Source organism: Nycticebus coucang, chromosome 11 (genome assembly GCF_027406575.1).
Source record: "Nycticebus coucang isolate mNycCou1 chromosome 11, mNycCou1.pri, whole genome shotgun sequence".
NCBI classification, from domain to species: Eukaryota; Metazoa; Chordata; class Mammalia; order Primates; family Lorisidae; genus Nycticebus; species Nycticebus coucang.
In genome coordinates, this window is record NC_069790.1 from 35,443,767 (window position 1) to 35,464,251 (window position 20,485).

Genomic DNA, 20,485 nt, shown 5'->3' on the forward strand with positions numbered 1-20,485 from the left:
TGGTCAGATGTAATTGGGCCTAGGTGAGGGTAGGAGAGTACCTAGGTGATACAGAACCTCACCACCACCACCAGCAGCAACAAATGCTTTGGTGAATCACTGTAAAGTTCATTCTGTCAGATGTCCCAGATGTACTGGAGTGAGATAAAAAGGTTAAAAACTACCTGGACAGTTAAATAAGTCATTGTTATTTCTTGGGTAAAGATAAAGAATTTATGTCTTCAAAGAGAGTCTGCTTGTAAAGGTGCATGAGACAGAAGAATCTTTGAAAAGGCTGTCCTTTCTTGAGATCCGCAGTTAAGACAGTTTCTATTATATTCAGGCTCTAACCCAGTGCTTGATTTACTGATGGCTCAATTATTAAATCCATATACACAGAATAAGTGTAGAATTTGAGTATTGAAATAGAAATGAATATATTTTTAACTTAGGGCCATAGCACTTGCCCTCAGCCTAGAACTCTCTTCCCGCAGATAATTCATTTGCCACCCAATAAAATAAACTAGCACACACTTTATTTCCTACTGGTAATTTCCTTTTTATGGTATTTGTCATTGTCTCATTTAAAGAAAAGGTAGGACTCTTTTAAAAAGAGTTTTGATGTGTAACTCATTCTAGTTTAAAAAATAACAATTGACAGGCTTGGCATGGTGGTTCACACCTGTAATTCTACCACTCTGGGAGGCTGAGGCTGGTGGATTACCTGAGCTCACAAGTGTGAGGCCAGCCTTAGCCACAACAAGATCTTGTCTCTAAAAATAGTTGGGCATTATGGTGGACACTTGTAGTCCCAGCTGTTTGGGAGGCTGAGGCAAGAGAATTGCTTAAGCCCAGGAGTTTGAGGTTGCTGTGAGCTTTGAGGCCATGGCATTCTACCAAGGGTAACAAAGTAAGACTCTGTCTCAACAAATAATAATTTTTTTTTTTTAAATGAAGGATTTTTTTCCTTTATTTTAAAAACTGGGACTATAAATTAGTACTGCTAAGGAAAGTGGGAACTGTTCATCTTCTTTGTTTTGTAAGATTGTTCCTTACTAGTTTTATTCCCTTTCCCCATATGATCTATTAATCAGGGGTCCTCAAACTGCGGTCCGTGGGCCACAAGAGGCGGCATGATTATATTTGTCCCCATTTTGTTTTTTTACTTCAAAATAAGATATGTGCAGTGTGCATAGGAATTTATTCATAGTTTTTTTTTTTTTAACCAATGGTCTGAGGGACAGTGAACTGGCCCCCTGTTTAAAAAGTTTGAGGACCCCTAATTTAGTAACTTTGGGGCCCTTAACACTTACAGCATTTATTGAATGCCTTGTAGAGTTATTTTGTATGCCTGTCATCACTACTGGTCTGAGTAAGTTTAGTGAGGGTGGATCTTACGAATGGTAAATAAGAATGTGTTGGATTATTTGGAGGCTGAGGCAGGGTAACTGCTTTGGCCCACGAGTTATAGGGAGCTATGGTTGTGCCACTGCACTCTAGCCTGGACAGTAGAGCAAAACCTTGTCTCTAAATAAATGATTGAATGAATTTGTTAAGATTAATCTTTCAGGCAAAGAAGACGACCGAGAGCTTTTAGCACTAATGAGATAGGAGATGAAGTGGGGAAGAGAAGCTGCAGAACGCATCTGTAAATGAGGACTTCAAAAGTCTCTGTTAGATGGGCGGTGCCTGTGGCTCAAGGAGTAGGGCGCCGGTCCCATATGCCGGAGGTGGCGGGTTCAAACCTAGCCCCGGCCAAAAACCAAAAAAAAAAAAAAAAAGTATCTGTTAGAGGAAATGGGCATTTAGGTTGTTGGTGAAATAACTTAGATTATACAAGCTAAAGAAAAGATGGGAAGGAAATCCTTAAAAATGAATGAAATGTCCAGAATCTAGAGGATTTTATTGTAGTACTTGATTTTTTTCCTTTTTTGCTTTTTAAAAAAGGTAGAGCCTTACCGTGTTTGTATTGTAATGTTAATGTGAAAAGGGTGAGCAAGAAAGGGATTAACTGAGAGTAGGGAAGAGGTTATAGTGATTCAAGAACACAAGAGGAAGATGCATATATAATATCCTTTACCTAGCAAAGAAGAGGAACGGATAGTGTATACATCCTGGAAGAAGGAAGAGTATTGGTTCCAGTATTATTATATAAATTTATTTCTCTCAAAGGTCAAGGTCAAGGAGGCATTCTCATAGACGTTACACTCGATCCAGATCCCACTCTCACTCTCACAGGAGACGATCTCGGAGTAGGTCATATACACCAGAATACCGGCGGCGAAGGAGCCGAAGTCATTCTCCAATGTCTAACCGGAGAAGACATACAGGCAGCAGGGTATGTGGTTTGTAAAAACTTTTCTCTTCTCTATGTGCTTAGTCATATACATAGTGAAATACCATGTTTTATGACAGAGGGAATGTATTTTCTCTTGACCTCTGAATAGTTAAAAAAACAGATGAAATTTGTGGGGTTTTATTTATTTATTTATTTTTGAGACAGTTTCACTATGTTGCCCTCGATAGAGTGCTGTAGCATCATAGCTCACAGCAACCTCAAAGTCTTGGGCTCAAGTGATTCTCTTCCCTCAGCCTACAAGTAGCTGGGACTACAGGTGCCTGCCACAACACTTGGCTATTTTTTTTTTGTTGTTGCAGTTGTCCTTGTTTAGCAGGCCTGGGCTGGATTTGAACCTGCCTGCTTCAGTGTATGTGGCTGCACATACACTGAGCTATGGGTGCTGAGCCCAGATGAATTTTTGAAAGAAATATGTTACAAGAATTAAAATGAAAAACAGGCTCAGGGCCTGTGGCTCAGGCGACTAAGGTGGCAGCCACATACACCTGAGCTAGTGGGTTTAAATACAGCCCGGGCCCGCCAAACAACAATGACAGCTGCAACCAAAAAATAGCTGGGCATTATAGCAAGTGCCTGTAGTCCCTGCTACTTGAGAGGCTGAGGCAAGAGAATCGCTTGAGCCCAGGAGTTGGAAGTTGCTGTGAGCTGTAATGCCATGGCACTCTACCCAGGGTAACAGCTTAAGGCTCTATCTCAAAAATAAATAAAAATTAAAAAATAAAATGAAAAGCATAGGTTAGAGGTGGTGGTTTCTGCATATAATCCTAGTGCTCTGGGAGGCTGAGGCAGGAGGATCTCTTGAGCTCAGGAGATTGAGACCAGCCTGAGTAAGAGCTAGACTCCATCTCTACTAAAAATAGAAAAATTTGCTGGGCATCGTGGTGGGCACCTGTAGTCCCAGTTACTCAGGAGATTTAGGGTAGAAGGATCACTTGAATCCAGGAGGTTGCTGTGATCTAGGATCACTCCCTGGCATTCAACAGAATGAGAAACTGTGTCCAAAAGAAGTAAAAGAACATAAACTGAGTTGATAATATTGAGATACAATTATCAGGTTTTACCATGGGGATACCAAGGTAGTGCTAAAAAACCATAGTGATAACAGCTAACACTTCTGTTTAGTACATTTAATACTCTTTACATCTGTGACCTTGATTGTTGGTTGTGTGACATGGGGGAGGGGTTTTTGGTTTTGTTCGATGTGGTTTTTGCTTCTGGCAAAGCTCAGGTTTCGACCAGTATAGTTCCTATGCTTAATTGCTGTGCTGTGCTATGCTGCTGCCACATGATACTGACTCATCTAACTACGGTAGAATGTGCCATCATTTAATGATGCTTTGGAATCTATACATTTATTTTTTAAATCTGGATTACGAAAACATTGAAAGAATACCTTTGCTAAAGAATAAAAATGAAGGTGAGGGGGTCTAAATTAGCAATTAGAGATGAAATCATACAATTATAGATCTAGAAGTGATATGAAACATTTGAATAAGTTAGAAATAATGATATTAAACAGGGTGAATTCTTAGGATACATTTCATTCAGGATATAGCTGGGAAGTAACATTCCAAAGAAGGCTTGAATATACTATGAATTATAAAATGTAGTTCATCTGCTTTAGTTCTCTTAAAATCTTACTTCCAAAAAACTAGAAGCAATTATACAGTCGAACCTCCATAGTTGACCACCTCCCTACGTCAACTGCCTCCTTAAGCTGACCTTACTGTTCATAGACCAGCCATGCACCACATGGTCTTACTATGTTGACCATCTCCATAAGCTGACCCGTTTGTTCCAGACCCTAGGGTGGTCAATTTACAGAGCTTCTACTGTATTCATGTATTGGGTGAAGTATTCTAAATAAAGTGTTTCTGCTGGACGTGGTGGATCACGCCTGTAATCCTAGGAGAAGGCCAAGGCAGGTAGATTTGCCTGAGCTCACAGGTTCAAGACTAGCCTGAGCCAGAGCGAGACCTCCTATCTAAATATAGCTGGGTGTTGTGGCAGGCACCTGTAGTCCTAGCTACTTAGGAGTCTGAGGCAAGAGAATCACTTGAGCCCAAGTGTTGGAGGTTGCTGTGAACTATGACATCACGGCACTTTACTGAGGGTGACAAAGTAGACTCTGTCTCCAACAATAAATAAATAAAGTATTTCTATGCTTTTTAGTTTTGATTTTAATTTGGAATTGTAATTAAATATAAATGTTTATTCAATAGGCAAATCCAGATCCAAACACATGTCTTGGAGTGTTTGGCCTCAGTTTGTATACAACAGAGAGAGATCTTCGTGAAGTGTTTTCTCGATATGGACCCTTAAGTGGTGTCAATGTGGTTTATGATCAGCGAACTGGACGATCTCGAGGATTTGCTTTTGTGTATTTTGAGAGAATAGATGATTCAAAAGAGGTAAATTTCTTTTTATAATTTTCGTTTTGAAAATTTTTATGTTTGATTATAGTATTGAGTTACTATTACAACTGCCACATGAGTTGTATTTAACTCACAGCTTGGGGCCTTATGAAGCTATGAATCCTCTGTTGATTGTTTTCACTGTCAGTCAGGATGTTTTCCCCCTTCTGTCACCCTGATACATCCATAGCTCAAGCACATCACACATACAGGGTTTTGTGTTCTTTGATTACAATTGCACATTTTGCCTTGAATGTTTGCCTGGCGGCTCTTTGAACAGAGTTTGTACGATAGTTAATGGCAAGACTTTGTTGCACCTACTTAGGGGAAGATTCAGAAGTCATTATCTGGGACCACCCAAAGTCCACTCCATACACAACCAATACTTGTGGAATGGCAAAAGACTCAATTCTCAGGAAAAAATAAGTATGTTGTGAGTTACATATAACTCACAGAAAACAAAAACCCAATTTTTTCATTAAATTAGAGATGATTTTGTTTTTATTCTGTTTACATAATAAAACACCATGGGCAGAAGGAAAAATTTTCTTTTTTGTAACATAGTGGTGTGTTAGAAGTTGACTAATAGAATCTCATTTCTGTAGCTCAGTGGGTAGGGCGCCAGCCACTTACACCAAGGCTGGTGGGTTTGAACCCAGCCCGGGCCAGCTAAAACAACAATGACAACTGCAATAAAAAAAATAGCTGGGTGTTTTGGCTGGGACCTGTAGTCCCAGTTAACTTGGGAGGCTGAGGCAAGATAATTGCTTAATAAGCCCAAGAGTTTGAGGTTGCTGTGAGATGTAGTACCACAGCACTCTACCGAGGATAAAAAAACTTAACCTGATTTCAAACTCTTGCCTCTCAATACAGCAATTGAAGTGGCTACAGTTTCACTTTTTTTAGCTTATGCTTTCTAATTTAAGTATATCCTGAATTTTGTGAAATCTGTAAAGTGAGCTGTATGTGTTTGAGTTAATGGAAAAAGTACAAGCAATTTAAGTGTTGCCATATTGATACTTTAAACAGATGATTAAATTGACTTTTGAAAACTAATTATGCAGTGGCATGGGCCTGTAATCTGAGCAATTTAGAAGGCTGAGCTGGTAGGATTGTTTGAGACCAAGAGTTTGAAGGCTGGGTGGCACCTGTGGCTCATAGAAGTAGAGTGCTGGCCCCATATGCCGGAGGTGGCAGGTTCAAACCCAGCCCTGGCCAAAAACTGCAAAAAAAAAAAAAAAGTTTGAGGCTGTGGTGAGCTGTAATCTTTCATGCCTTGCCATCTTACTTCCAACCTGGCTGACAGAAACAAACCCTATCTCTTTTAATTTATATGATGGTTAGGTTTAAGCTATTTACCTTTTTGTCTATAGTTCTCTGCGTAGACACACAACTTTGTTTTTCCATTCTTTATATATTCAGTTACTCTGTTCTATAATTGAAAATTGACAAAAAGAATTGGTGCTTTTTTGTTTGTTTAATGCCATTCTTAATTTGCCTAACAAAATGGTCCTAATCAATGTCAATGATTTGAAATAGTGCTGATTTAACAGTAGCAGAAATGGGATTATAAAGGAACAGTAGGCTTCCTTTCTCTTTACTAAAAGTTCATAGTTAATTCAGTTAGAAAAATTACATTTTAATGGCCAAGGATGGTGGGAGGCCTAAGCAGGTGGATTGCTTGAGTTCAGGAGTTGAGACCAGCCTGAGCCAGAATGAGACCCCCATCTCTACTAAAAATAGAAAAACTAGGTGGCCATGGTGGCTCACACCATAGTTGCAGATACTCAGGAGGCTAAGGCAAGAGGATTGCTCAAGTCAAAGAGTTTGTGGTTGCTGTGAGACATGACAACGCCATGGCATTCTATCCAGGGCTGCAAAGTGAGACTGTCTCAAGAAGAAAATTGCATTTTAAAAAATTGAAGCTCAGGTTGTGCCCGTAGCTCAGTTGGCAGAGTACCAGCCACGTACACTGAGGGTGGCAGGTTCGAACCAGGCCCAGGCCTGCCAAACAACAACAAATAAAATAGCTGGGCACTGTGGCAGGTGCCTGTAGTCCCAGCTGCTTGGGAGGCTGAGGCAAGAGAATTGCTTAAACCCAAGAGTTTGAGGTTGCTGTGAGCTGTGACACCATGGCACTCACTGAGGGTGACACAGTGAAACTCTGTCTCAAAGAAAAAAATCGAAGCTCAACATTAAAGTGTATTAGACCTTAATGAATGGAAAAATGCTGAGATTACTTTTTATACCATTTTACATGTGATTACTGTTGATTGGAGGTCATTACTCCTCAATGATGCTTGAATGCAATATAATCATAATAAAAATTGGCCTATCTTTCAAAAATAATAGGTGTTCTGTCATCTAGTGGGTAAAACCAGGGATACTGCTAAATAGGCTACAATGTAGAGGAAAGAGGAGAGCACAACATAGAGTGAGCAGCCCAGAAAAATCAGTAGTGCTGAACTTGAAAAGCCCTAGACAATTATGACAAGATTCAGTGTGTTAAGTCATGTCTATAATAAAAGCCACTCTAAGGTCTTGTTAGTATCATGACTTTTTTTTTTTTTTTTTTTTTTTTGTAGAGACAGTCTCACTTTATGGCCCTCGGTAGAGTGCTGTGGCCTCACACAGCTCACAGCAACCTCCAACTCCTGGGGCTTAAGCGATTCTCTTGCCTCAGCCTCCCGAGTAGCTGGGACTACAGGTGCCCGCCACAACACCCGGCTATTTTTTGGTTACAGTTTGGCCGGGGCCAGACTTGAACCCGCCACCCTCCATATATGGGGCCGGCGCCTTACCGACTGAGCCATAGGCGCCGCCCTAGTATCATGACTTTCTTTTTTTTTTTTTTTTTAGAGAAAGTCTCACTTTGTTGCCCTTGGTAGAGTGCTGTGGTGTGTCATAGCTCACAGCAACCTCAAACTCTTAGTTTCAAGCAATTCTCTTGCCTTGGCCACCCAAGTAGCTGGGACTACAGGCACTTTCCACATTGCCCAGCTATTTTTAGAGATGGGGTCTCATCACTCTTGCGCAAGCTGGTCTCCAACTCCTGAGCTCAGGCAGTCCACCTATCCCAGCCACCCAGAGTGCTGGGATTATAGGTGTGAGCCACTGCATCCGACCCATGACTTTTTCTTTATCAAATTGTTACCAATATAATTTATTTCTCTTCTCAAGAGATAAAAGATATAAACTTAAAGATGACAGAACATGTGACCTGAAGTGAAAGTTGCAAACTATAAGCAATAATACAGTTTAATTTTTTTCATGTGAAACTTTGTCTGTCTTATTCCTTAATTTTTCCCCCACTTGGTTTTCTGGATAAGATAAGATAAATTTATCTTTAGATAAATCTAAAGATTTACTTAGATTCCAGACAACTTCTTAGTAGTTAAATTATGGTTGTGTTCATTGTTACTTATTAGTTAGTGCCCAAGAGCAACATGATGGGAAATGCAACCTCAGGTATAAAGCAAAAGTACTTATTGCCATAGTTCGCTAGGTGGCAGTGTGTTATCTAAGGAATGGTTTGGCTAGTTTAATTTGTCGGTTAAATTATAATTTGTTTGGAACTGCCTCAGAATAACACAGACTTCCTTCAGTTGTATGGTTACTTCTGTATGGCTATGACTGTCCCTGGTTTTTAGGCACAGGTGGTTTAGTTAAAGTGTACATTAGAAAACCCAAAACTTGGTTGTGTGTATATAGTAAAGATAAATAGGTAAAGTACTTACCCCTGTTAGAGAAAAAAGCACTTTCTAGAAAATTTTTATTTTTGGGGTATTTAAATAGAAAATTTGTTAAGTTAGTTGTTTTGGTTTTGTAGATGCTTGTTTATGGTATATAAATAGTTCCATTGTGGGTTTTTTTTTTTTTTTTTTTTGAGACAGAGTCTCACTGTGTTGCTCTCCGTAGAGGGTGTCACAGCTCACTGCAACTTCAAACTCTTGGGCTTAAGTGATTCTTTTGCCTCAGACTCCCAAGTAGCTGGGACTTCAGGCGAGCACCACAACGCCCAGCTAAATTTCTTTGTTTTTTTTTTTTAAGTTGAGGGGTTGGTTTGTCTTAAAGGTGTGTTTCTTGTTTGTTTTTGGTTTTGCCAAAATTAAATAATACTCTCAATAAAAGTTGTTCTTTTGAAAGATGAGACCAAAGGGACATATATATGTCAGTCATCTAGAAGTATAGCCTCTTTGTCAGTGTGTGTAGGTTTTTTTTTTTTTTTTTGAGACAAGAGTCTCACTTTGTAGCCCTTGGTAGAGTGCTATGGCATCATAGCTCAGAGCACTCTCAAACTATGTGCTGAAGTGATTCTCTTGCCTCAGCCACCAGAGTAGCTAGGAGCACAGGCACCCACCAGAATGCCCAGCTATTTTTAGAGACAGGTCTTGCTTTGGCTTAGGCTGATCTCAAACCTGTGATCAGAGTGCTAGGATTACAGGCGTAAGCCACCGCGCCCAGCCAGCGTGTGTAGGTTTTTATTAAAAGTATAAGAACTAGGTCTGTGAGAAGTGGAATAGGGAGTTGCATACCTATACTCTTAGCTATTTGGGATGGAAGACTGAGGGCGCCTGAACACTTGAGCCCACGAATTCAAATCTAGCCTGAACAACATAGTGAGAATTTATCTCTTTAAAAAACAAAAAGAAAGAAATAGCGCTTTAGGGAGATTCTTAAGGTGAAATAGGAATTACATTAAAATCCTGTCCTTACAGATACCCTCTCAAAGGCTGAATGGCATTAGCATAATATGTGTTTCTATCTGTTTATATCCTTTTTTTCTTGGCTGCTCACAATCTCGTCATTATACTGGACTGTAAGCTAAAGAATAAGAATGTAGGCAGATTACAAAAGGAACCCATAGGTCAGGTACAGTGGCTCTCTCTTGTAATCCTAACACTCTGGGAGGCTGAGTCAAGTGGATTGCTTGAGCTTAGGAGTTGGAGACCAGCCTCGGCAAGAGCAAGACCCATCTCTAAAAAAGAGATGCCTGTAGTCCCAGGTGCTTGGGAGGCTGAAGCAAGAGAATCACTTGGGCCCAAGTGTTTGAAGTTGCTGTGAGCTGTGACACTACGGCACTCTACTGAGGGTGACAGAATGAAACTCTGTCTCAATAACAACAACAAAACTCACTTATATAAAGCTTAGCTCACCCTTTTGAATGTTTTGAAGTCTGTCTAAGTGAAATGGTCAGAGACTAAGAAGTGTGAAATACACAGTAAGTAAAGCAAGCAAACAGCCCTCAGAATGGGAGAAGATATTTGCAGGTTATGTCTCCGACAAAGGTTTAATAACCAGAATCCACAGAGAACTCAAACGTATAAGCAAGAAAAGAACAAGTGATTCCATCACAGGCTGGGCAGGGACTTGAAGAGAAACTTCTCTGAAGAAGACAGGCGCACAGCCTACAGACATATGAAAAAATGCTCATCATCCTTAATCATCAGAGAAATGCAAATCAAAACTACTTTGAGATATCATCTAACTCCAGTAAGATTAGCCCATATCACAAAATCCAAAGACCAGAGATGTTGGCGTGGATGTGGAGAAAAGGGAACACTTCTACACTCCTGGTAGGAATGCAAATTAATACATTCCTTTTGGAAAGATGTTTGGAGAACACTTAGAGATCTAAAAATAGATCTGCCATTTAATCCTATAATTCCTCTACTATATACCCTGAAGACCAAAAATCACATTATAACCAAGGTATTTGTACCATAATGTTTATTGCAGCCCTATTCATAATTGCTAAGTCATGGAAAAAGCCCAAGTGCCCATCGATCCACAAATGGATTAATAAATTGTGGTATATGTATACCATGGAATATTATGCACCCTTAAGGAAAGATGGAGACTTTACCTCTTTCGTGTTTACATGGATGGAGCTGGAACATATTCTTCTTAGTAAAGTATCTCAAGAAAGGAAGAAAAAGTATCCAATGTACTCAGCCCTGCTATGAAACTAATTTATGGCTTTCACATGAAAGCTATAACCCAGTTATAACCTAAGAATAGGGGGAGAGGGAAAGGAGGGAGGGTGATTGGTGGGATTACACCTGTGGTACATCTTACAAGGGTACATGTGAAACCTAGTAAATATAGAATATAAATTGTCTTAACACAATAACTAAGAAAATGCCAGGAAGGCTATGTTAACCAGTGTGATGAAAATGTGTCAGATGGTTTATAAAACCAGTGTATGGTGCCCCATGATTGCATTAATGTACACAGCTATGATTTGATAACAATAAAAAAAAAAAGAAGAAGTGTGAAATAGCAGCCTACCTGGGCAACCTACAAAATATTTAGCCTGGTAAGACTTCTTACCTTCATTCTCCCATGTTGATCTCCTAGAGTGGGTAGTGGGAACTGAGCTACAGTTGAAAAATTACTTAGAGGAAATTTTAACTACACTTTGGACTGAGTAAATTAAAGTGAGTTCCAGATAGTGTTGAAGTCTAGAAATATCTCTATAATCCCTTATACAAGTTACATTGTTTTTTCAAGGTGTTAATTTAAATTACAACTATTTTGTGCTTAATTTTAAATGATTACTTCAAGGCTAGTGAATTATGCATAACTTTCTGTGCCTGTTCTCCATTATAGGCTATGGAAAGGGCAAATGGAATGGAGCTGGATGGCAGAAGAATTCGTGTGGATTATTCTATCACCAAGAGAGCGCACACACCTACACCTGGCATCTATATGGGCAGACCGACTCAGTAAGATTTTAAGTTTTATAAGCTAAACTATGAAATCCACCAGAAATGCATGTAAGAGTTTGACTAATCAGAAGATACAGCCAGGTGTGGTGGCTCATGCTTGTAATCCCAGCACTCTGGGACACCGAGGCAAGTGGATTGCTTGATTTTAGGAGTTGGAGACCAGTCTGAGCAAAAGCGAGACATTGTGGCAGGAGCCTAAGGTCCCAGCTACTGTGTACACACACACTGTCTCACACTGTCACACATATTTGACCTGTTTAAAGCTATCAAAGGATACTCCTGTCTCTTATCGTACTATACAAATATGAAAAAATATTGCATACGGGAAAAATACATGCTATTTATATATTCTTTTCTTTTTTTTTTTTTTTTTTTTGAGACAGAGTCTCACCATGTCACACTCAGCAGAGGGCTGTGATGTCACAGCTCACAGCAACCTCAGACTCCTGGACTTAAGAGATTTTCTTGCCTCAGCCTCCCAAATAGCTGGGACAGCAGGCTCTTACCACAATACCCGGCTATTTTTTGTTGCGGTTGTTATTGTTATTTAGCAAGCCCAGGCCAGTTTCGAACCTGCCAGCCTAGTGTATGTGGTTGGCACCCTAGCCACTGACCTATAGGTGCTGAACCTATTAGTATCTTTTTTTTTAAGCCACAGTTTTTAAAATGAGCAGAACTGGCTGGGTGGAGTGGGTCACGCCTGTAATCCTAGAACTCTGGGAGGCCAAAGTGGATGGATCCTCTGAGCTCAGGAGTTCAAGACCAGCCTGAGTAAAGTGAGGCCCCATCTCTACTAAAAGTAGAAAAATTAGAGAGGCTTTCTGGTGGGTGCCTATACTCCCACCTACTTGGTGGGAGGCTGAGGCAAGAGTATCATTTGAGCCCAAGAATTTGAGGTATGACACTACAGCACTCTACCCAGGGTGATGAAGTGAGACTCTGTCTCAAAAAAATAATAATAAATAAAATGAGCAGAACATACAGAGGGGCTTTATGTTTTTATAAATACATAATCAAAGGCAGTATTTCTTAGGAGTGAAAGAAGGAATACATTGTCCTTCAGTTTTGGAGGGGATGGTTCCAGAACCTTCGATATCCTAAACCCAAGAGTGCTCAAGTTTCTGATATAAAATGGCATAGTATATGCACATCCTTCTATATACTTTTAATTATCTTTATATTACTTAAATTAATACAGTGTATTACTAAATAGTGGTTATACTATATTCACAGAACAAAAACAAAGTCTGTACGTGTTCAGTTACAGACAAGGCTTTTTCTCCCAAAATCTAGTCCTAAGTTGGTTGAATTCACAAATATAGAAGCCCATGGATATGGAGAGCCGACTATATAGGCATTCATTCATTTTTTATTATTAAGAGCCAGGTTCTCACTCTGTCACCTCTGTTGCCTAGGCTGCGCTCACTGTAACCTCAAACTTCTGGGCTCAAATGATCTTTCCACCTTAGCTTCCCAAGTAAGCTTGAACTATAGGCATGTGCTGCCATGTCCAGCTAATTTTTTTATTTTGTAGACATGGGATCTCACCATGTTGCCCAGGCCGGTTTCAGAATCTGTCTGGGCTTCCCAGCATGGTGGAAATACATACATGAACAACTGTGCTCAGTGCAGGCTTTCATTTATTAATAATTTAAAATTTGTTGGTATAGGTTTTTTTTTTTTTTTTTTTTTTTTTAAGAGAGACAGAGTCTCACTTTTCGGTAGAGTGCCATGGCGTCAACACAGGTCACAGCAACCTCCGACTCCTGGGCTTAGGCGATTGTCTTTCCTCAGCCTCCCAAATAGCTGGGACTACAGGTGCCCGCCACAACGCCCAGTTATTTTTTTGTTGCAGTTTGGCCAGGCTGGGTTCAAACCCGCCACCCTCAGAATATGGGGCCAGTGCCCTACTCACTCAGCCACAGGCACCGCCTGTTGGTATACATTTTAACAAGAAAAGCATACAGAAAACTAAAGTGAAATGAGTTCTGTGGTTAGGAGTTTGGAAAATACCAAGAGAAAGGGCTTAGACTGTAAAGACTTGAAATTGTTTCAGTGGCTTTACTGCTGGACCCCAGTGTCAAGTGGTTAGTTCTCTTTGGGGATCAGGGTTAACTTCCTTCGATTAGTCATAAGGATACACACCATTTTGACATTGCTTCCCAAAACAAAGCTTCATTTCACCTCATTGAATAGTCCTGATAGTTTGGGTAGTGCTTCAATAGAATAGTTTATAGTTTTGAGAATTTTGTGAAAACATTTCTTGGTTGTACATATAATCAATAAGAGGGCAAAGCAGAATGCCGTGGGCGTCAACAAAATAAGATGTGGAGGGAATTCGACTTTCTCTCTCCTCCCTCCATTTTTATTAAGGGATGAATTTGTATTATTCTGGAAAATAATCATTGATACTAATGTAAAATCTTTCATTTTTCTGTAGTAGTGGTGGCGGCGGCGGTGGTGGAGGTGGTGGTGGTGGTGGTGGTGGTGGAGGTGGTGGCAGACGTCGAGATTCTTACTATGACAGAGGATATGATCGTGGATATGACAGATATGAAGACTATGATTACCGGTACAGGTAATGTTTTAACTTGAACTTTCTGTTCTAAATTAGATGATAGTGTTATTTGACACTTTCATATTTGATATGTATGAATAAAAACTTGATGGTTAAAATAGATTACATATGATGCTTTGGTAACAGGTTAACTGTCTGTATTTTCCAGTATTTTGTTGTGCTTGTACTTACTGTTCTAGTCCCATATTCGGTATATGTTGAGTGATGAGGAATTTTTATTTTTATCTGCCTCAGTAAAGTGATTATGTGGTATGCTAAGTAATCTTTTATTTCTTACAGAAGAAGATCACCTTCTCCTTACTATAGTCGATATAGATCACGATCAAGATCTCGTTCCTACAGTCCAAGTATGTGAATTTTGCTTTTGCAGTATTAAAAACTCATTTCTAACACAATAACTAAGAAAATGCCATAAAGGCTATGTTAACCAGTTTGATGAAAATATTTCAAATTGTTGGCTCGGTGCCTTTGGCTCAAACAGCTAAGGTACCAGCCATATACACCTGAGCTAGTGGGTTCGAATCCAGCCCAGCCCACCTAACAATGATGGCTGCAACCAAAAAATAGCCAGGCGTTGTGGCGGGCACCTATAGTCCCAGCTACTTGGGAGGCAGAGGCAGGAGAATGGCTTGAGCCCAGGAGTTGGAGGTTGCTGTGAGCTATGATGTTATAGCACTCTACCCAGGGCGACAGCTTGAGGCTCTGTCTCAAAAAAAAAGAAACTATGGTTTAATAAAAATAAATAAATAATTAATTTTAAAAAAGAAAGTATTTCAAATTGTATATAAAACCAGCACATTGTACCCCATGACTGCATTAATGTACACAGCTATGATTTAAATTAAAAAAAAAAAAATCTCATGGGCGGTGCCTGTGGCTCAGTCGGTAAGGCGCCGGCCCCATATACTGAGGGTGGCGGGTTCAAACCCGGCCCCAGCCAAACTGCAACCAAAAAATAGCCGGGCGTTGTGGTTGGCGCCTGTAGTCCCAGCTACTTGGGAGGCTGAGGCAAGAGAATCGCTTAAGCCCAGGAGTTGGAGGTTGCTGTGAGCTGTGTGATGCCATGGCACTCTACCGAGGGCCATAAAGTGAGACTCTGTCTCTAAAAAAAAAAACTCATTTGTAATTAATGACTGATTTTAAAATATCAAGGTATATGTGGCAGTTAATAGTTGAAAAAATATCAGGCAAGTCAAACTAATTTATTAACTAATTTTGTTCTTTCTCTTTCAGGGCGCTATTGATAACAGAATGTTGCAGTTAAGGACATTTTTTCTCTGTATTTTATTTTTTCTGTCTTTTTTTGTGTAATTCTGGATTTCCCCACACTTCTGATACTTCCGCTCCTTAAGACGAGCCCTTAAAACAAATCTGTGGTTTATTTAGCATCTACACTTTTGGTTGTGTTGCTGTTTTCCACTCTTTTTATTATACTCTTAAAGATGTAATTGTCATTTTGAGTAGTTAAACATCTTGAGTAAAAAAGGAATCCCCGTGTTAACACTTTGTAAATGATTTTTCTTTGCTTTTATGAAGTTAAACTCCTAGCTAATCAAATGAGGAAAGAAATGATCTTTTAAAAGCTTCTTTTGTGTTAGATACTGTATTAGAGATCTACATTCTATGACGAACTCCTTTTTAACTTTCTTTTGGGGAAGTTGGTAACACACAAACTAGTTCAGTCATGTCAGGTTTGTCTGGGGTGGCGTGGAGCAAACAGTTGAGTTTAGAAAGTTTGAAGCTATAGAAGAAAACACTTGGATATTTCTTTGGAAGAACGGAATTTTTGAACCTTAAATTAAGTCATTTTTCAGAGATGAAAAGCTTGTGGACTCCTGCATAAAACATGTATTTGAAACACATCTGTTAAACCTTAAAAACTTAAAAGTGTGATTTTGTGTTAAACTTATCGAAGTTAAAGTATTCCCTTAATCAGTGAAGAACAACCCTTATTTATTACCTAGAGCAAGTGTATAATTTGCTGTTAGAAATTTTGGTATTGGGACAATGGCTAAGCAAGTTATTGCATAGAGTCCTTAGAAGATACTTGTGGGGAAATGTAGTCTTTCAAATAAAAGTTAATTTCTTTGAAAATGGTATTGTCTCATTATTGTTGTACAATGGAGAAATATAACTGGATTGATGGAAGAACAAGTTACAAAGTTTGCTCATCTTCAGTTGTTTCCTAATATTCTTTTCAGGTACTTTTTCTTATACCTGAATGTTTGGTCTTTGTCTCTTATGTAGTCTTTAAAAACTCGTTTTTCAAAGAAAACTTTTTGTTTTTTAAGACATAGTCTCACTTTGTGGCCCCCAGTAGAGTAGTAGAGTGCTGTGATGTCACAGCCCACAGAAACATCAAACTCATTGGGTTCAGCGATCCTCTTGCCTTAGCCTCCCAAGTAGGTGGGACTACAAGTTCCCGCCACAACACCCAGCTCTTTTTAGAGATGGGGTCTCCCTCTGTCTCAGGCTGGTGTCCAACTCCTGAGCTCAGGTAGACTTGCCCACCTCAGCCTCCTAGAGTGCTATGTGAGCCACTGCCCCAGCCTTTTTCCTCTGTTTTTGTTTTTGTTCTGGTAGAGACCACATTGAAAGTCTTCAGTACCAAAACCATACTGAAGGACAGAGTCTCAAGCTGTCACCCTGGGTAGAGTACCATGGCATCATAGCTCACAGCAACCTCCAACTCCTGGGCTCAAGCAATCTTCCTGCCTCAGTTTATCTACTTTTAGTAGAGATTGGAGGCGGGAAGATCCTTGATTTTTCCTCAGGCTGGTCTGGAACTCGTGAGCTCAAGCAATCCACCCACCTCAGTCTCCCAGAGTGCTAGGATTACAAGGGTGAGCCACCAAGCCTGGCCAATTGTTTACATGTTTAAAAAGCCCATATTCTTTTTGTTAGTATTTCTCTTGTGCACTCTTCCGCTGATCATACTCTGCACCTTGCTGGGAAGCAAAAGTTCCTGGGATCCTGCTACTGACCAGGTGGTGAAGCTGATGATGCTTAGGTCCTTTTGCGTTTTGGTGTATCAGCCTGGGAGTTCAGGCACTTTCTGGATCATGTGTCCAAGCTGGCAGTTTCTGCCAGTCCTGTCCTATTCCACCTGATAAAAGGGTCATACTCCTGTAGTCCGAGGGATCAATTTTCCTTTTTCAGTGCTGGAAACCATTGTCACTTTTTGGTGTAAGTCATGTCATTGTGCTCCTTTAGAGAGGCCTGGGTACATAGTCTCAAGGAGACATTGCCCACACTCATGAAAGACTGGTAGATTGCACTTCAAGGAAATTTACCGTGCCCCTTATTTTCCCCTTCACTGTACCCATGGATCAGCATAGCTGGGCAATAGGAAATAATAATACGGATGTGATGTCAGGAAATGTGGGCCTTTGCAAAGTTGTTTCATTTATGAGGGGGACAGGATCTTATTTTCCTTTCCCCCAGACAATTGTGGTTTTTTCTGCTGGTGAAGGTATTGCTTTGTCACTGTCCTCTGTGCACAGCCCTAGACCTGTGGAAAATGGCACAGACGGTTGGCTGTTCACTCTACGTAATGGTCCCAGAGTACAGTAATGATAGGGAGTTTGGGCAAGAGTTGTAGGTGCTTTTGCTGATTGGCTTGTAACCTCCCTGACACTGTTCCCTCATTGCCTTTCCATTGCAGGGTTTTCTCCTGTCTCTGTATTGGGATCCTTGGGCACAGCCTGTGATGTGTATTTCTTTCCCTTTATCACTTCTAGAAGGGCTGTGATGAGGCTCCGGTTTCAAGCTTTAGGTGTCCCCGCTATTCCCAGTTCTCATGCAGCCCAAGCCTTTTACTGCCAGGTCCTTGTCCATTCCTAATTGTAAGATTACAAAGAGGTATATTTAGCTTTCAAAATTTTAACATACATTTTAAGGAAGCACACCAACAGGTTACCAGTGTCACCTTTTCTAAGAGATGCTGTATGAAAAGGGAAGGGCTAGGTCTGTCTTTTCATTGGATGGGGAGGTGTCGATTTGTATTTCCTTTATTACCTCATCACTCAGACACCATTACTGTTGTTTCACCTCATCACTCAGACATCATTACTGTTGTTTCTCCTTAGAGACATTTTTCACTGCAGGGAATGAAGTTAACAGACCACCAGTTAAGTTATTCTGAGCAATTCTCATTTCTTTGCCCAAGAAATGTGTTCTCTGATTGCATCTTGCATTTTGTAAGATACTTGTGTTCTTCCAATAAAATGTATCTGTTACCAAAAAAAAAAAAAAGCCCATATTCTACTAGGAAATAGTGAAATGACTACAGTATAACATAAAGGGAGGATATTCAGGGTGTGATCCTAATAAAGGATGTATTAAGAGCAGTAGGATTGAAACTAGATTATTATGGTCTGCTCATTTGCATTAGAGAATTTTCTGAATCTAAGATGGAAGTGCCTCAGAATATTGTTACTAAAGCTAACTTCAGAAGGCTCGTTCTTTTAGAAAAAATTGGCCCATAAAGGATACCCAAAAAATGGTGATTATTTTGTTGACCCCTAGAGAGTTTTTATTGTTAAACCAGGTCATTAAAAAGATTGGGGATGTGCACCGTACTCCTAGCTACTTAGAAGGCTGAGGTGGGAAGATAATTTGAAACCAAGAGTTCGATGCTGCAATGTGCTATGATCATGCCTGTGAATAGCCACTGCATTAAAAACCTGAATAACATAAGGAGACTGTCTCTAAAATGGTAATAATAATGAGAAAAATTTTTTTCTAATTCTAGGAACTATAATCCTAGCACTCTGGGAGTTCTGGCAGTGGATTGCCTGAACTCAGAGGTTCCAGACTAGCCTAAACCAGCCGGAGACCCCATCTCTAAAAATAGCTGAGCGTGGGCGGTGCCTGTGGCTCAAAGGAGTAGGGCACTGGCCCCGTATGCCAGAGGTGGCAGGTTCAAACCCAGCCCCAGCCAAAAACGGCAAAAAAAAAAAAAAAAAAAAATAGCTGAGCATTGTGGCAGGCACCTATAGTCCCAGCTGCTCCGGATGCCGAGGCAAGAGAATTGCTTGAGCCCAAGAGCTTGAGGTTACTGTGAGCTGTGACAACAGGGCACTCTACCAAGGCTGACAAAGTGAGACTATCTCAAATAAATAAATAAAAACTGGCTCAGTGGTTGTGGTGCTGGCCACATACACCAGGGCTGGCAGGTTTGAATCCAGCCCGGGCCAGCTAAACAATGACAACTCCAACAAAAAGTGGCCAGGCACTGTAGCTGGTTGCCTGTAGTCCCAACTGCTTGGGAGGCTGAGGCAAAAGAATCACTTGAGCCCAGAAGTTTGAGGTTGCTGTGAGTTGTGATGCAGCACTCTACTGATGGCGACATAGTGAGACTCTGTCTTAAAAATAATAATAAATGGGCATATCCTTTAAAAAAATAAATAAATTTAAATAGTATATCATCAATAGTGAAAACAGCCAGTCAGGATATTCAGATGTTATATATGTATTATGGAGAAAGCAAGGAAAGGAGAATAAAATAAGAGGAAGGATACAAATTTGCATAGCTTTTTTATCAGGCCTAGGTGAGGCTCAAAACTTGCCGCTCCTGGTGTGTGGGAGGCACGCTAACCACAGAACTATGACAGCCAGTTTAAATAAGTGTTTAGAAACATTTCTGGGCCAGGTGCGGTGGCTCATGCTGTAATCCTTAGCATTCTGGGAGGCTGAGGAAGATGAATTGCCTGAGCTCCTGAATTTGAGACCAGCCTGAGTCAGAGCGAAACACTGTCTCTAAAAATAGCCAGGCATCGTGGTGAGCGCCTGTAGTCCCAGCTACTTGAGAGGCTGAGGCAAGAGAATCGCTTGAGCCCAAGAGTTTGAGGTTGCTGTGAACTGTGATACCAGGACACTCTACCCAGGGCAACAATGTGAGACTGTCTCAAAGCCTTTCTGAAAATGTGAAGTTTGAGTAAAGATCAGAGGATGAGGAGTATCTTTAGATATCTGGAAGAAGAAAATGTTAACACAGAGGGAGTAACAAGTATAATGGCCTTAAATTAGTAGCATACCTAGAATATTGAGTGAGAAGAGGCAGGAAAGGATGAAGGGTAACAACCACAGGTTTGGGTACTGCTGGGGAGTGTAAGGGTGATCAGATGAGAGGTGTAATTTCAACAATCAAGAAATAAGTTCTTCCTAAAAATGAGAACTGTTGGAAGTAGCAGGTGCGTGGGTATGATAAATATGTATCATTGATAGTAGGTTTTTAAAACTAGATTAGATTTCTTTTTTTTTATTTATTTTTTTAATTAAATCATAGCTGTGTACATTGATATGATCATGGGGCATCAACACAGAAATAAAAGTTTGGGTATTTCTGGGGCTCTTCACTTTTTTAAGTTATTTTTTCCAACTTACTGAGGGGTATGAAAAACTTTGGGTTTGTGCTTCTCTA

At 40.2% G+C, this 20,485-nt stretch overlaps 1 protein-coding gene across 6 annotated transcripts in view; it reads left to right on the forward strand.

The window, feature by feature from the left end:
- Window positions 1-16,149, forward strand: part of TRA2A (transformer 2 alpha homolog) — a 29,382-nt gene extending 13,233 nt beyond the window's left edge. For 5 of the 6 annotated variants that reach the window (XM_053609104.1, XM_053609107.1, XM_053609108.1 and 2 more), the window contains exons 3-8: window positions 2,152-2,317; window positions 4,561-4,749; window positions 11,365-11,480; window positions 13,924-14,061; window positions 14,341-14,408; window positions 15,295-16,149. In XM_053609104.1, the coding sequence (XP_053465079.1) occupies window positions 2,152-2,317; window positions 4,561-4,749; window positions 11,365-11,480; window positions 13,924-14,061; window positions 14,341-14,408; window positions 15,295-15,305 (688 nt within the window). In that variant the 3' untranslated portion in view covers window positions 15,306-16,149. The remainder of the gene's footprint in view (window positions 1-2,151; window positions 2,318-4,560; window positions 4,750-11,364; window positions 11,481-13,923; window positions 14,062-14,340; window positions 14,409-15,294) is intronic. The other variant, XM_053609105.1, reaches the window with a different exon arrangement.
- Window positions 16,150-20,485: the final 4,336 nt, after the last annotated feature.